The sequence below is a fragment of the Patella vulgata genome, chromosome 7, assembly GCF_932274485.2.
Source record: "Patella vulgata chromosome 7, xgPatVulg1.2, whole genome shotgun sequence".
In the NCBI taxonomy this organism is placed as follows: domain Eukaryota; kingdom Metazoa; phylum Mollusca; class Gastropoda; family Patellidae; genus Patella; species Patella vulgata.
Genome location: NC_065885.2, coordinates 62485606 through 62500086, shown reverse-complemented (window position 1 = coordinate 62500086; position 14481 = coordinate 62485606). Strand labels below are relative to the sequence as shown.

General features: G+C 34.2%; 1 protein-coding gene across 1 annotated transcript in view; it reads right to left on the bottom strand.

The window, feature by feature from the left end:
• The window catches only part of LOC126827503 (dystroglycan 1), a 70568-nt gene extending 57596 nt beyond the window's left edge, over positions 1–12972 (bottom strand). Inside the window, exons 1-2 of the mRNA XM_050556906.2 lie at positions 12837–12972; positions 841–1181 (exon numbers count right to left, since the gene is read on the bottom strand). Coding sequence (XP_050412863.1) covers positions 841–1065 — 225 coding nt within the window. The 5' untranslated portion in view covers positions 1066–1181; positions 12837–12972. The remainder of the gene's footprint in view (positions 1–840; positions 1182–12836) is intronic.
• Positions 12973–14481: the final 1509 nt, after the last annotated feature.

The following is a 14481-nucleotide window of genomic DNA, read 5'->3' as shown; positions in this document are numbered from 1 at the left end:
TGAAATGCGTAAATATCGAAAGGGACTGAGATATGTGGGATATTTTAAGTTTCATCAAAATTGGATAAACATTGTGTCTTCTTTGGGTCAACAACCTTGGTATTACATACCTTTACAATATCTGCGTACAAGGAGTGGCCATTTTGTCTTGCAGTTTGGCTCAGATTTTTACGAAATTCAAATTCAACCTTCTAAATCATCCCAAAATTAGGCTGGCTGTCTACAGCTAGCTCCACCTGAGAACAGGCCCTAAGCTCATCAACCAACATTTTAATTCCTACATTGACGATTTAAGTCGAAAACACTGAGTATGCTTTTAGAAATTTTTAGAAGTATTTATTTCTCTTCTATTTTCATATTGAATGAAATTAAATATGATTATTTAGCCGTTGTGTGTATGAAAGATGTCAAACTACTCAAAGCTAAATCACGAAATAGTCCACTAATTATTCAATATGGCAGCACCCATGAAAGATAATTTTACAGACGCGGTTTTGTTTGCGAAGACAAATTTAGGAGTATCTAACCTTGTTTTGAAAGCTAAACAGATTGAAACTGTAAAGACAGTTTACAATGGTAAAGACTGTATTGCAATATTACTCACTAGCACATATTATATATCGCTTTTACCGGAGTGGCAGAAGTCAACATTTTGCTAACTTGACATTTGTTTACATAAACCATGTGCTTCGGGTGTACAAAGCAGTAGGCCAAAATGATCACGTGAGCGTTTTAAATGGACGACATTTAGGGCAGTGATGTATTCTCGAAGTATGACGAAGATGGATTGCTGCATGCAGTATGGTACTAAATTATCTTATAAGATATTGATTAACTTACCTTTATTTCAAAAGAGGAATTTCCAAAAACAGCATTATCGGCTAATGAATATTCAAATATTCTTCCGAGATAGGCAGTGGCATCGGGTAAGCCATCATTTACGTTTAAAAGAGGTGTTGGCGTGGCAGTATCATTTTCTGCCATCTGCACTGTGGATAGATCCTGATCACCATGGATACACACTGTCAGGCTTATTAGCGCCAGTACACTACACGGTAACAACATTGTTCCGTCTGTTTGCCGTAGACTGAATGAAATAAATCCTAATAAAACTTAAATTTAAAGACTCACGGCTCATCACAGCCATTCCAAACACCCGAGTCTGCGATTAGTCCACATTTCTGAAAAATAAAAATATTGAATTTTCATAAGTCAGTGATTATCAAATTAACGTTAAACATTAATTATGCAAGAGCTAAATCTGCCTATTGCAGTTCTTTCTTTAGGCCTGAAATGTTATCTAAATTATTAATTAAACATTTATTAACTTGACAAGACCATAATCAATCCTTGATGGCATTGGATTTCTCTGATATTAAATAGATTAGAACAGTTCAGCCATATTTTGATTTAAGCTAAAAATAGGAGCGAGACTTAGCTTCAAACAACCAGTACGGTGGTTGAAATTATTGCACACATCTTGAATGAAATTTTCAAATTATTCATTTTACATTATCTATTTTCGAACTATTATAGCAAGAATGGCTAGCTCTTTATCTAAATCTTACATAATGTATTTTTAATATTAAATTTCTTTAATCAACAGAAACAAATTAATTAAAGGTGTATGGCTCTGTTCTTTGGAACCTTAAATGGGTCTAAAAGCACAATATGAATATATGTAAAGTGATTTATATTCATTTTTTAAATAATGCATTGTAATTTCTAATCAGTTATGTTCGGTGGAATACGTGAAAAGTCCAAATTGAACGGCAGTCATTTACACCTATTTAGTCCATTCTACACTCTTTTTTTGTAATTATTTTGTCCTTTGTGAATCAGCGATTACTAATTACACCTACTTGTCTTTCTTTGTTCATTACAAATGGCACCCAAAATGGGTACACAACTCGTGTGTTGATTTTAAAATATTCAATGTGTCTTTAATATTGGATATTAGAATCCCATATTTTCATGGCAAAAGAACAACACCAACATTCATTGAAATGGACCAATATTGAATTCTAATCTGTGTTTTGCAAAATACTGAGTTATGGATTTAACTCCTAAGTCTGCGATTAGTCAACATTTCTGAAACATGTAATATTGAATTATCAAAATAAATTCAATATAAAATTTCCTGAATCAACAGAAAGAAATTAACTAGTCTTTTCTCCGACAAAACTTATCTGATGATATCATCTTCTTTAGCGCCATATAGACATGATAAGTAATCTTTCGGGTGTTTTTTTAATCGATTTTACCGACTCTCAGATCTTTCATGCATTCAATCCAAGTTACAAGTGGTGTTTAACTTGCTAGAAAAATAAAATGGATTATAAACATGTTGTTTTAAAGATCTAACTATTGGTAACAAATATATTTGTCTAAATTTGATGTGTATTTTTGAATTTCTCAATCTGATATGTAGGAGTATTTTTGACTGTCTCAATCTGATATGTAGGAGTATTTTTGACAGTCTCAATCTGATATGTAGGAGTATTTTTGACTGTCTCAATCTGATATGTAGGAGTATTTTTGACTGTCTCAATCGGATATGTAGGAGTATTTTTGACTGTCTCAATCTGATATGTAGGAGTATTTTTGTCTCAATCTGATATGTAGGCCTATTTTAGACTTTCTCAATTTGATATGTAGGCCTATTTTAGACTTTCTCAATTTGATGTTTATTTTTGATTTTCTTAATTCATTGTGTATTTTTCACTTTCTCAATTTGTATTTTTGAATATAGACAATCTATACATCACTTTGATATGATAAGTTCATACAAAGTGGAGTCACGGTGACTCAGTAAGTGATGGCTCACTGACCAGAAAATTCGGGGTTAGAGAGAAAAATGGGGTTTAACCCCCACACGACACAAACTAGGTCATTTCAGGACTAACATATGGTTTAGTTTTATTTCAATAATTCGCTTGTGTGTAAGGGTCTTTAGCAGTGGGAGGAAGCCTAAAGACCCAGAGAAAACTCTGAGGTTGGACAGTTATGTACAACCAGGCAATCAAAACCATGCCAGTTAACTCAATGACAGGCCTTATGATTGATACAACACGCACGTTCTAACCATTCGGCCACCCACCCTCCACCCACAAAAACAGGAAGTTAAACCAAATTTCATTTAATTAATTTAATTAATTCTTTATCTGAGAGAAATGAAATGAAATGAAATGGGGTTTAACGTCCTACTGTTTTGTGGTTTCGAATCCCCGGTTGTACGTGACAAGGAGTAGGGTCGCCTGTCCAACCTCGTGGGTTTTCTCCGGGTCCTCCGGTTTCCTCCAACTGCTAAAGACCCCTATGCACAAGCGAATTATTGAAATAAAATTAAACCATATGTTAGTCCCGAAATGACCTAGTTTGTGTCGAGTGGACGTTAAACCCCATCTCTCTCTCTCTACTACTGTTTTGCTCCAAACTGGGCTAATGAAGACGGGTTTATCTGAGAGAGACTGGGGCAAAAACTCAAAACCCATGATACAAAGCGTGTCAATAAATGTATCCCCTTCATTTAGCTGCTGCAATAAATATTTGTAATTGTCCCATCCGAAAGACTAGACATATTACTATAGTATATAGTGCAGGTTATATTGACTCTTTAAGGATTCCATACAAGTTACTTGCTACAGACGTAATCAATCTTTTAAATTGGCTTATCGCATGGTATTCCGACAACCAAATGGAATCGGTGAGAGCTGTTTAAAAACAAACAATAGAACTTCGAGGATTCAACTCTTGTAATTGATAAAGATGGAGACGTTTTTGTTTAGAAGGGTTTTGTGTGCTGTATTGATTTTTTGAACAAAAGTTATTCATAAAAGATGACATTAGAAAATGATAATATGGTTTTCATGACAATTTATACGACTCAAACTCGCAATGATCATTGAAAACATGAATGATGCATGTGATTGGTTAGACCTGCTCATGTAATTTAGGCAACGACAAAAAAGGTCAGCAGCTTGTTTGTATCATTATTCATTCAATAAAAGTACCGTACCTGACCCAGAAAATTTTCAATATATTTTCAATTCATTTTCGCACACTAGGAATATATACATATTTTGGGCCAAAGATAGAACTTAATGGAGAGAGAGAGAGAGAGAAATGGGGTTTAACGTCCACTCGACACAAACTAGGTCATTTCGGGACTAACATATGGTTTAATTTTATTTACATAATTCGCTTGCGCGTAGGGGTCTTTAGCAGTGGGAGGAAACCGGAGGACCCGGAGAAAACCCACAAGGTTGGACAGGCGACCCTACTCCTTGCCACATACAACTGGGGATTCGAAACCACGCCAGTCGACTCAATGACAGATTTTATGATACAGCGCGCGCACGCTAACCATTCAGCCATCCAACCCCCCAGAACTTAATGGACTTTACATGTGATGTAATAAAACTCTGTAAAGCCGATTTATATAAGTCCCTGACTTGTTTCCTTATCCCATGAATAAAATTCTGGGCCAAAGAAAGATAAAACTTGGGCGTAACTTAAAGATACATTATGGGAGATTAGATACATGTAAAGAGCTGGCAGTTCTCAATTTAATAGTTAAAACTAGATAATGTAAAGGCAATTTGCTGAAAATTTTAGTGATAACTTTTGGCCTAGCCTCGATCATCATTACGATATAAAAAATAGTCTCGATTATTTTAGAAAGCTTAAAAACAAGAGTTTAAATTACACTAAAAGGTTAAGAATTTCATTATAATTGCATTATAACAGAATTTTATCGATTTTCCATTTTTATGATTAATCATGAAATGCCCTAGAATTGCAGATCGTATTCAAATCTGTTTAAAATCGTACAAATAAGATGGCATCGAGAGTTGATTATGGTCTTGTTATGTAAATAAATGTCTAATTAATAATTTAGATAATATTTAAGGCCCAAAGAAAGACCTGCAATAGGCAGATTTAATTCTTGCATAGTGTATATGTGAGCTGCTCCAACAAAACAAGGCTCTTGGTCATTTTTATAAAAATAAAGCTGGCAGCATATTTGAATAGTCCACAGCCTAAGCTTTCCAAAAATGCAATTCTTTTTAAATTTGTCATTTCATCTTGAGTTGAGTTCAGCTCATTCACAGCAACACGAATGTCATGACTACAGTTTATATGCTTTTGTGCCCATGGTACCAAATGAAGTTGTGCAGCAAGCGCCTGTTATCGTGGGAGCGAGCCACATATGTTTAATGATATTTTCAATCTGGATTTACTGGTGGGAACTCCATCCCAGTGGTGGTTACCTCAAGCCCTACGTCGTCAGTTTCATGGTACAAATCTTGGTAATTTTGTAAGTGTTGGGTACCAGTCTATTTAAAAGAGTGAAAGAGTTAAGATTAAATACCACCCAAGTTGTTAGTGGAACCAAGAAAATATATAACATGATTTTGTAAAAGCCATTTTTGTTTAATCACAGTCACAAGAAACTGGACACAATCGTACCCCCAAACGTACAAATCAGCAACCAATCGTAACCTGTACCAAAATGAAATGGGGTTTAATGTCCTACTGTTCTGCTTCGAACTGGGCTAATGACGACGGGCATACGGCATACAGTGTGCTATGGCGGAAATTGTGCCCGAACAGCAGCACTACAGCCTTCTCTTATATCGAATTCCAACTGTCAAGGGATCTTTTACGTGCATGCCAATGTGTACATGGGACCTCAGCTTTTCGTACCATCCGAATGACTAGACAGTTGTCCTTGTCAGGCCCTCCATCCTGCATCACTGATAGAGGGGAACCATGTCGGAAAATCTTGATTAACTTTCTCGGCCAATGCAGGGATCGAACACCCAACCTCCAGGCTAGCGAGCCAACATCTTACTCACTTAGCCACCGTGGCTCCCTAAAACAGTACCAGTTAGTCGCACCAATGTTTGGGAGAGAGAGAGAGACAGACAGAGAGAGAGAGAGAGAGAGAGAGAGAGAGATCCACTTAACACAAACTAGGTCATTTGTAGTTTAATTTTATTTCAATAATACGCCTGCACGTAGGGATCTTTAGCAATGGGAGAAAACTCAAGAGGTTGGACAGGCCACCGACCTGTTTCCTGCAACTAGTTATTTCCAGTACTTCACAAATTAATTAGCTATCGACTATCAAGGCTTAATTCAGTTCATGATCCAAGTAAATGGCACTTTTTAACGATAATTTTAATAATCTGGTGAGAATTACTTTCATTAAAAAAAACAATAATTGAGTTATGTTGGTAAATCTAGACTTGAACTTGTCAGTTGATTACCCTAACATTATTGCACCTGCGAAAACACAAATGCAAAAAAATATATCTTTGATAAAGGTATTCTTTTTCACTGTTGGCAGAGGTTGACCTGTTATCTAGGTGAGCTTATTGGTGATTAGGCTTTTAAAGGAACAACTTTGAAAATTGTATCAATCTATTCTCAATGTTTCCAACAATTTAAAATATAGATGTTCATAAAAATGTAGATCTATAAAAATCCTCAGGAGCTTTTGTATACAAATCATTTATGTGATATAACATTCTACTTCCAATAAAATGTTGTATCCTACTTTCAATAAAATGTGGTATAATATCCCTCTACCAATAAAATGTGGTATAATATCCTTCTACCAATAAAATGTGGTATCCTTCTACCAATAAGATGTGGTATAATATCTGTCTACCAATAAAATGTGGTATAATATCCTTCTACCAATAAAATGTGGTATAATATCCTTCTACCAATAAAATGTGGTATAATATCCATCTACCAATAAAATGTGGTATCCTAATTGCAATAAATGTGGTATAATATCCTTATACCAATAAAATGTGGTATAATATCCTATAAAATGTGGTATAATATCCAATAAAATGCGATATAACATTCTTTAAAATGTGATATAACATTCTATAAAATGTGGTATAATATCCAATAAAATGTGGTATCCTACTACCAACAAAATGTGGTATAATATCCAATAAAATGTGGTATCCTACTACCAATTAAATGTGGTATTCTACTACCAATAAAATGGGGTATAATATCCAATAAAATGTGGTATAAAATTATAATGGTGATGAATTTCTGAATTGTTCATTTTCCCTATTTTGTTGGTTCATTTCTCCCTTCAGTTCAATTCTTTGTTATTATCATATTAATTAGACAGATCTATTGATGGACAGGGATGGCTGACAGATTAAAGATTTCAATTACTATCTTAATTTTATTGTAATGCCTTTAATATCTTTGTTGTTAGTAACATGCATACTCCTCGCAGTGTTTCGTTTGATTACAGCTCACGCCACTACTCACTGCTTTAAAGAAGGCAAATTTTTGTTCTAAATTATGTCTGGTCAATAGTCCGATTAACAACCAATAGCTAACTGCGTAACAATACCAAACAGAGCTCCAAATTGGACCAAATATGTTTACATAATGTTACGTCATGACTCACGATTTTATTATGCCCAATTAACCAGTGCATAGCAGAATATTGCAGAAAAACTAATTGTGTGACAAACGAGGCTATCAGCACGGATATAATGTACACAATACTGTTTTGAGTCGAACAACACTTTCACTGTTTTTAATACCTTAAATCACTGTCCAAAGTTTTAGGGAAGCAGAAATTCCCCATGTATCTGTTATCACTCGTCACATCAGTCAGTTATATAGAGGTATGACTCATGTTTTCCTTTGGCGTTCGTCACTTCCGATTCAGGAAACCTGTATTACTCAGCTATCGTAGCAATGATCTCTGTGTTAAAATTATATTTGGAATGTGTTTAACCAGCTCTATCACATATGTGATAATGACTGGCACCAATATTGTCCTTTAATTCCTAGGAAACCATTTTATTATAAATACTTATTTGTACATTTTAGGTTTTATCCCGTATCCAGGACAGTCACTTTGCCTGTTGGACGTACTGTCGTTTGGGTTTTCAGGTATTAAATAGTTTCAAGAACAATTCCAGTGTATATTTATTATCAAAGATTCTCACTGCTGCAACATCCTTCTTAAAGGCTCAATACCACTCTTGTTGTAACTTAATAATATGTCCCAATCTTTATTCTGGTCAACAAATTGTACTATTTTACAATATTCCAATTAATTGGTGATATAAGTTTCATCTTAACACACCTTATTTAAAAATTTTGAAAAATTCAACATAATGGTTTGAAACGTAAACCTTTTCAAATGAAACTTCAATTTAAAAATATTTTCGAACCCTCTGGACAAGTAAAATAGGACGTAATGGATAATTTACACAACAGGTAGGACACTTAAACATCTAGTACTTAGATAGAGATATTATTTATTTTCTGGAGCTTTCAAGGCAGCAAGAGTGTTATTGTCCCTTTAAAATAAAATAATGTAGCTAAACAATCCCTTTAAATATTAAAATCATCCTGCTGAGAAGAACATGTAAAAATAAAAAGTCAGAAAACATGTTGTGAAGTTTTCAAATAATTGCTCTCTTGATAAGATCGTCTATAAACTTACTAAATATAATATTCTAGATAAAAGACGCTGAGTCTTATCAACCTTAATGTATCTTTAGAACAGATTTTTAAATTAAATTGCTAGATTCTATTACACACAAGCTTTTAAAAAAATATTAAATTTACTGAATTCCATGTCTACGAGTACATAAATATGTCATTTCATATCTATTTAAATTGGTAAAGCATTTATGTGGTCTTTCAATTATTATTCAAATCTTAAACATACATTATGCAAGAGCTAAATTGACTATTGCAGGTCTTTCTTTAGGCCTGAAATGTTATCTAAATTATTAATTAGACATTAATTAACTTATCCAGACCATAATCAACTCTTGGTGCCAGTGCTAGCTTGTGATATTTAGCAAATTGAAAAAAAATTTTGAAAAATAATTAAACGTAAAATTGGATGATCGAGACATGTTTTTTTTATGGCAGCGACTTTAGTAATGATGTTCAAGGCTAGCCTAAAATTCAAAAGCAAATATCTCGGTTCAGAGTGGAGCAATTTGATTAAAATCTTCACCATATTGTCTTTACGTTATCTATTCTTTAAATATAGCAAGAACAGTCAACTCTTTATCTAATCTCCCATATGCCCCTTTAACAGATCATGCAGATTTTGCCTAGGCAGCGGCACTATGGCCTACTCTTATATCAAATTCCAAAGGGATCTTTTACATGCATGCCAATGTCCGAACGACTATAGACAGCTGTCCTTATCAGGCCATCCTTCCTGCACCACTGACAAGGGGAAACCAAGTCGGAAAATCCTGATGAACTTTCTCTGCCAATGCAGGGATTGAACACCCGACCTCCAAGGATGGCACAAAGCACCGATATAATATTGCTTCAAGGAAAGAGACTTGAAAACAGGTGGTAAATCCCTCAAAATATAATTGAGATTAAATGTAACTTAGGAGGTTACTTGCCAATAATTCTGTAAAATGAATCATTGAATAAATAGACTATTTTTACTTTCCTGTATATCTTTATTGAACCATTTCAAAACACCATTTTTGGTCCCATGTAACCCCTTCTCCCTTTAGGAGCCACGGTGGCTAAGTTGGTAAGACGCCAGCTCGCTAGCCTGGAGGTCGGGTCTTCGATCCCTGCATTGGCTGAGAAAGTTCATCGGGATTTTACGTGCAGGGCATAGGGCCCGACAAGGACAACTGTCTAGTCGTTCGGATGGAATGAAAAACCGAGGTCCCGTGTATACATTGGCATGCACTTAAAAGATCCCTTGACAGTTGAACAGCTTTTGTCAGTTTAACCTATAAGCCTTGACTGTTTCCATTGCAGTCTTTATAGGCTCCTCATGTTCCTGAAACTGGAGGCCCCATAGAAAACCCACGAGGTTGGACAGGGAACCCTACTCCTTGTCACGTACTAACGGGGATTCGAAACCACGCCAGTTGACTCAATGACAGGCCTCATGATACAGCACGCACACGCTAACCATTCGACCATCCAACCCCCCCATTTCAATATTAACTGAGCACAGAAAACATAATAAACCGACTAACACAAATGTCATGACCACCATATGTGGAACATATTCCATAATCTTACAACAAAATACATAATATGATTATGACTCAAGCATGACAAATCAGTGTACTTCCAAAACCTTGTAACACCGATTTTTTTACCGTTTGAAATCTAGACCTTGTAACGCAGAGTTTTTTCAAAACTATTTCTTCACAATTTGAAATCTAAACATTCTAATGATTTTAACCTAGACTAATCAGAAATGCTGATTTAAATTTTATAATATTGTCTCGCATAATAAACATAAAATATCAGATATTTGTATTTATGTACATGTTTATATTCAAGCCTGGAAATAAGGCACCTGTCACTGACAATGTCAGACACAGATTAAGGGTTTGTCAGGCACTAAAACTCTGGTGCCTGTCATTTTGTCCGTCACAGATTTGTCTTTTTTATTAATATTATTAATACATGTCTGGCACTAAGTTGAAAATGTCAGGTACTATTTCCTTAGTGCCTAACACTTTGTCAGGTACATCCAGGCCTGTTTATATTGTATGCTATCCACAATGGATGTTTCTATACAATAAAATCTTATCTTATCTTACGTTATCTTATATCGATTCTGATAAAAGATTCATAATTTCTATAAATTGTCCAGATACCTTAGTCAATTATTGCTTTAAATATGTTTAAACAAAAAAAAACCACCCAAAACTCCCCGAAATGCCTTAAAATATTACATCTCCGCAGCATGATAAGAATTTTGTCCTAGAATTATTGTGTAATTGTGGTATTTCTTAATTTTGAAAATATATTTAACGCTAAAGAAAACAATCATATTCATACATTTCTTAATCTCTTTAACCCACCAAAATTGATTGCCAAGGCAGTGGCTTTATACGTGTTTTTGGCTTTTGATAAGAGAGCTAAATCAAATTTGGTGGTAACTACATGTAACCAAGGTCGTGGATTTGTCATAACTTTTTTTTGGGGGGGGGGGGTGGACGGACGAACCCTGGAACCTTTCATTACCAAACCAAAATAAAAATTACGAACAGTTTACCACTGCTATTTCGATGAAAGCTGTAACTAGGGGTAATATGATGACGATATAGTAAAATTGACTACCTACAATTAAGGAGGAAGATATCGTGGCGAGACACAAGGCAGTGGTTAGATAGCCTTCAGAACAGGACATTCATGTGGATATAAACCTGAAAATCTGTCCTGGCAATCAAAATCATGGGGGTGACAGAGACCTACTCGTCCCCCCCCCCTAAATCCACGCCCATGCATGTAACTGAAACCCCTTTGATATACATGTAATATACTGTTTGTATGAATGTATTGAGTTGTCTATATGTAATATGTATTATTAAATGTATATGACTATGTCCAAGTGTATATGTATGCATGCTGTCCATAATGGACGTTCTGATGCAATAAACATCTTATCTTATCTTATCTTATCCACACAAAGGACCTCATTTGGCTATGGTATATCAAAACATCAACAGTAGGTCTATAACTTCTACAATTCGTTACAATATGGATAATAGTCGCAATTATTTCATTTTTATGTTCCGACAAGATGAACTGTATTTTATGCTCCGACAAGATGACCTGTACCTGGTATTTATAGGTTTAATTATTTGGATTTATTAATTATTAACTAACAGTCATTTAAAATAAACCACCATTTTTCGATCAAACTTTTGTATATTTTGTAATATTGAAAGAGAGAGAGAGAGAAATGGGGTTTAACATCCACTCAACACAAACTAGGTCATTTCGGGACTAACATATGGTTTAATTTTATTTCAATAATTTGCTTGTGCGTAGGGGTTTAGCAGTGAAAGGAAATCAGAGGACCCGGTGAAAACCCACGAGGTTGGACAGGAGACCCTACTCCTTGTCACATACAAATGGGGAATCGTGACCATGCCAGCTGACTCAATAACAGACCTTATGATACAGCACGCACATGACTCAATAACAGACCTTATGATACAGCACGCACATGCTAACCATTCGGCCATCCACCCCCCACCCACCATTTTTGATCAAACTTAAGAGATACAATATTTTGTAATATTGAAAAGTAAAAATTTTCAGTGTCTAGATACAATATTTTGGCAAGTTTAAATTTTCAGTGACTATTTTTGAAACCCTAATAATTCAATTTTTCAGTAAAAAAAAAAGTTATCGAATGCCTTGAAATTAGGGTAAGTTTTCTCAAAAAATTATGAAAATAAATAAACAAATATCAAAATCACCCCCGTAATACCAAAACAACAACGTATTTCATTAAATTTACTTTTTTGGTCCTCAAGAAAAGTTAAAAAAAAATTCAGGTATTATATTCATCTTGGAAGTCAAACCACAACAAAATATAAAAACATTGAAACACTATACCTATTTCTAACTTAAAATAATTTTTCTATATTCCTGAAAAATCCTATAATATAAAAACATTGAAACACTACTATACCTATTTCTAACTTAACATACTTTTTCTATATGCTTGAAAAATTCCATAAATAAATGTAGTTCTATATCATTCTGCTATATATTCACTGAACTTAGTGATAGCAGATTTCAAAATACTGGAAGCACAGAAAGGAATGAAGACATATTTCTCATAACAAACATAAAATGCTCTTCTTTTTTTTCCCCTTTTCATTGAAACCCAAATTCAAAATATAAAACGGCTGCTAACTATGACTCATTGGAGAGAAGAAATTAATAGACACACGTTATCTGCCATATATTTCTTCTTTGTCTTACACCTCACTCCCTGACACACGTTAATCAAACATAATTAACATTACCTTTAAATTATCCAAATTATCCAAATATGAATTACAAAATTCCACAGATCAGCTAAAATGTCTTTTTATATCCAATATTTCAAGAGAACAAGTACTATATGATATAACGAATAACACTCTGGCACTGCTAGCAGACACAGCTGAAATGGGACTGGTAGGTCTAACACTAACCAATGCAAAAGCAGAAAAGTGTAATCCTATATAGCACTATGGGTACATGATTACTTTTCTTCAGTTTTTCTCTCTGCCTGTGTTACATTTGTGAGAGCTGGCTAAACAGACTCTATCTTAGCATTTGATCTGTAACACTCTACTATTACTACTACACATTGCACTGTAACCTGGTTATCATTTAATCTTGTGAATCTAGCATTATTTTCTTTCACATTCATTCAATATCAAATCATTTAAAATCATCTAATTTGTACTTGTGTCCAGTTTAAAGCTGATTAATTTTGATAATTTAATTTCCAGACCACTATTACTACTACTAAACATCACTGTAACCCAGGTATCATTTAATCTTGTGTATCTAGCACTATAATTTCTTCCACATTCATTCAATATCAAATCTTTGTTTAAAAATGTGTAAAAATCATTTAAAACCCAAATTATCTAATTTGTACTTGTGTCCAGTTTAAAACTGACTGATTAATTTTGATAATGAGTGTTCAATTTACATGTATTTAATTTCCCGACCATTGTTAAAAAATTAATCATTATACATCATTGATCAATTGGGTTGTTTATTTTTTAACAGTGATTGCGAAATTAATCACTTGCAAATTGGACACTCATTATCAAAATTAATCAGTCAGCTTTAAACTGGACACAAGTACAAATTAGATGATTTTTGGTGATTTTAAACAATTTTTACGAATTTTTAAACAAAGATTTGATATTAAATGAATGTGAAAAAAATTAGTGCTGGATACACAAGATTAAATGATACACTGTACTAGACGTAAGATGTCATACAACTTTTGTTGTTCAGCATTTAGATCGAAAACAGTGTCAGAGATGACAGAATTTATTTAAATCAATGCCAAGTTTCATTATGTATCATTATGTATAAATAGCTGGCTGTTTTTGCTATAAAAGTTCAAAAATAGATAATAAAAAATAAATACATTGAACATTTCTGTCAAATCACTTTATTTTGAGTGTTGTCCTGATTGTTTGAGGTTCTGACAGGAATAGGGTACATGTAGTGTCGATTGTCATTTGGAAAAAATCATGGTCAGAGATGACATAATTTATTTAAATGACTGCCAAGTTTTATTATAATTACTAATAAATTGAAATGTTAACTCCTGACTGGTAATAATTAATTGGATGTCAGTGATGATATTAACCTAATGTCCCTGTGTTCATCATTTCTTCTAATTTAAAGGTGAGAGAGAGAGAGAGAGAGAGAAATGGGGTTTAACTTCCACTCGACACAAACTAGGTCATTTTGGGACTAACATATGGTTTAATTTTATTTTAATAATTCGCTTGCGCGTAGGGGTCTTTAGCAGTGGGAGGAAACCGGAGGACCTGGAGAAAACCCACGAGGTTGGACAGGCAACCCTACTCCTTGTCACGTACAATTACCGGGGTTTGGAAACCACGCCAGTTGACTTATGATAAAGCGCGCATGTGC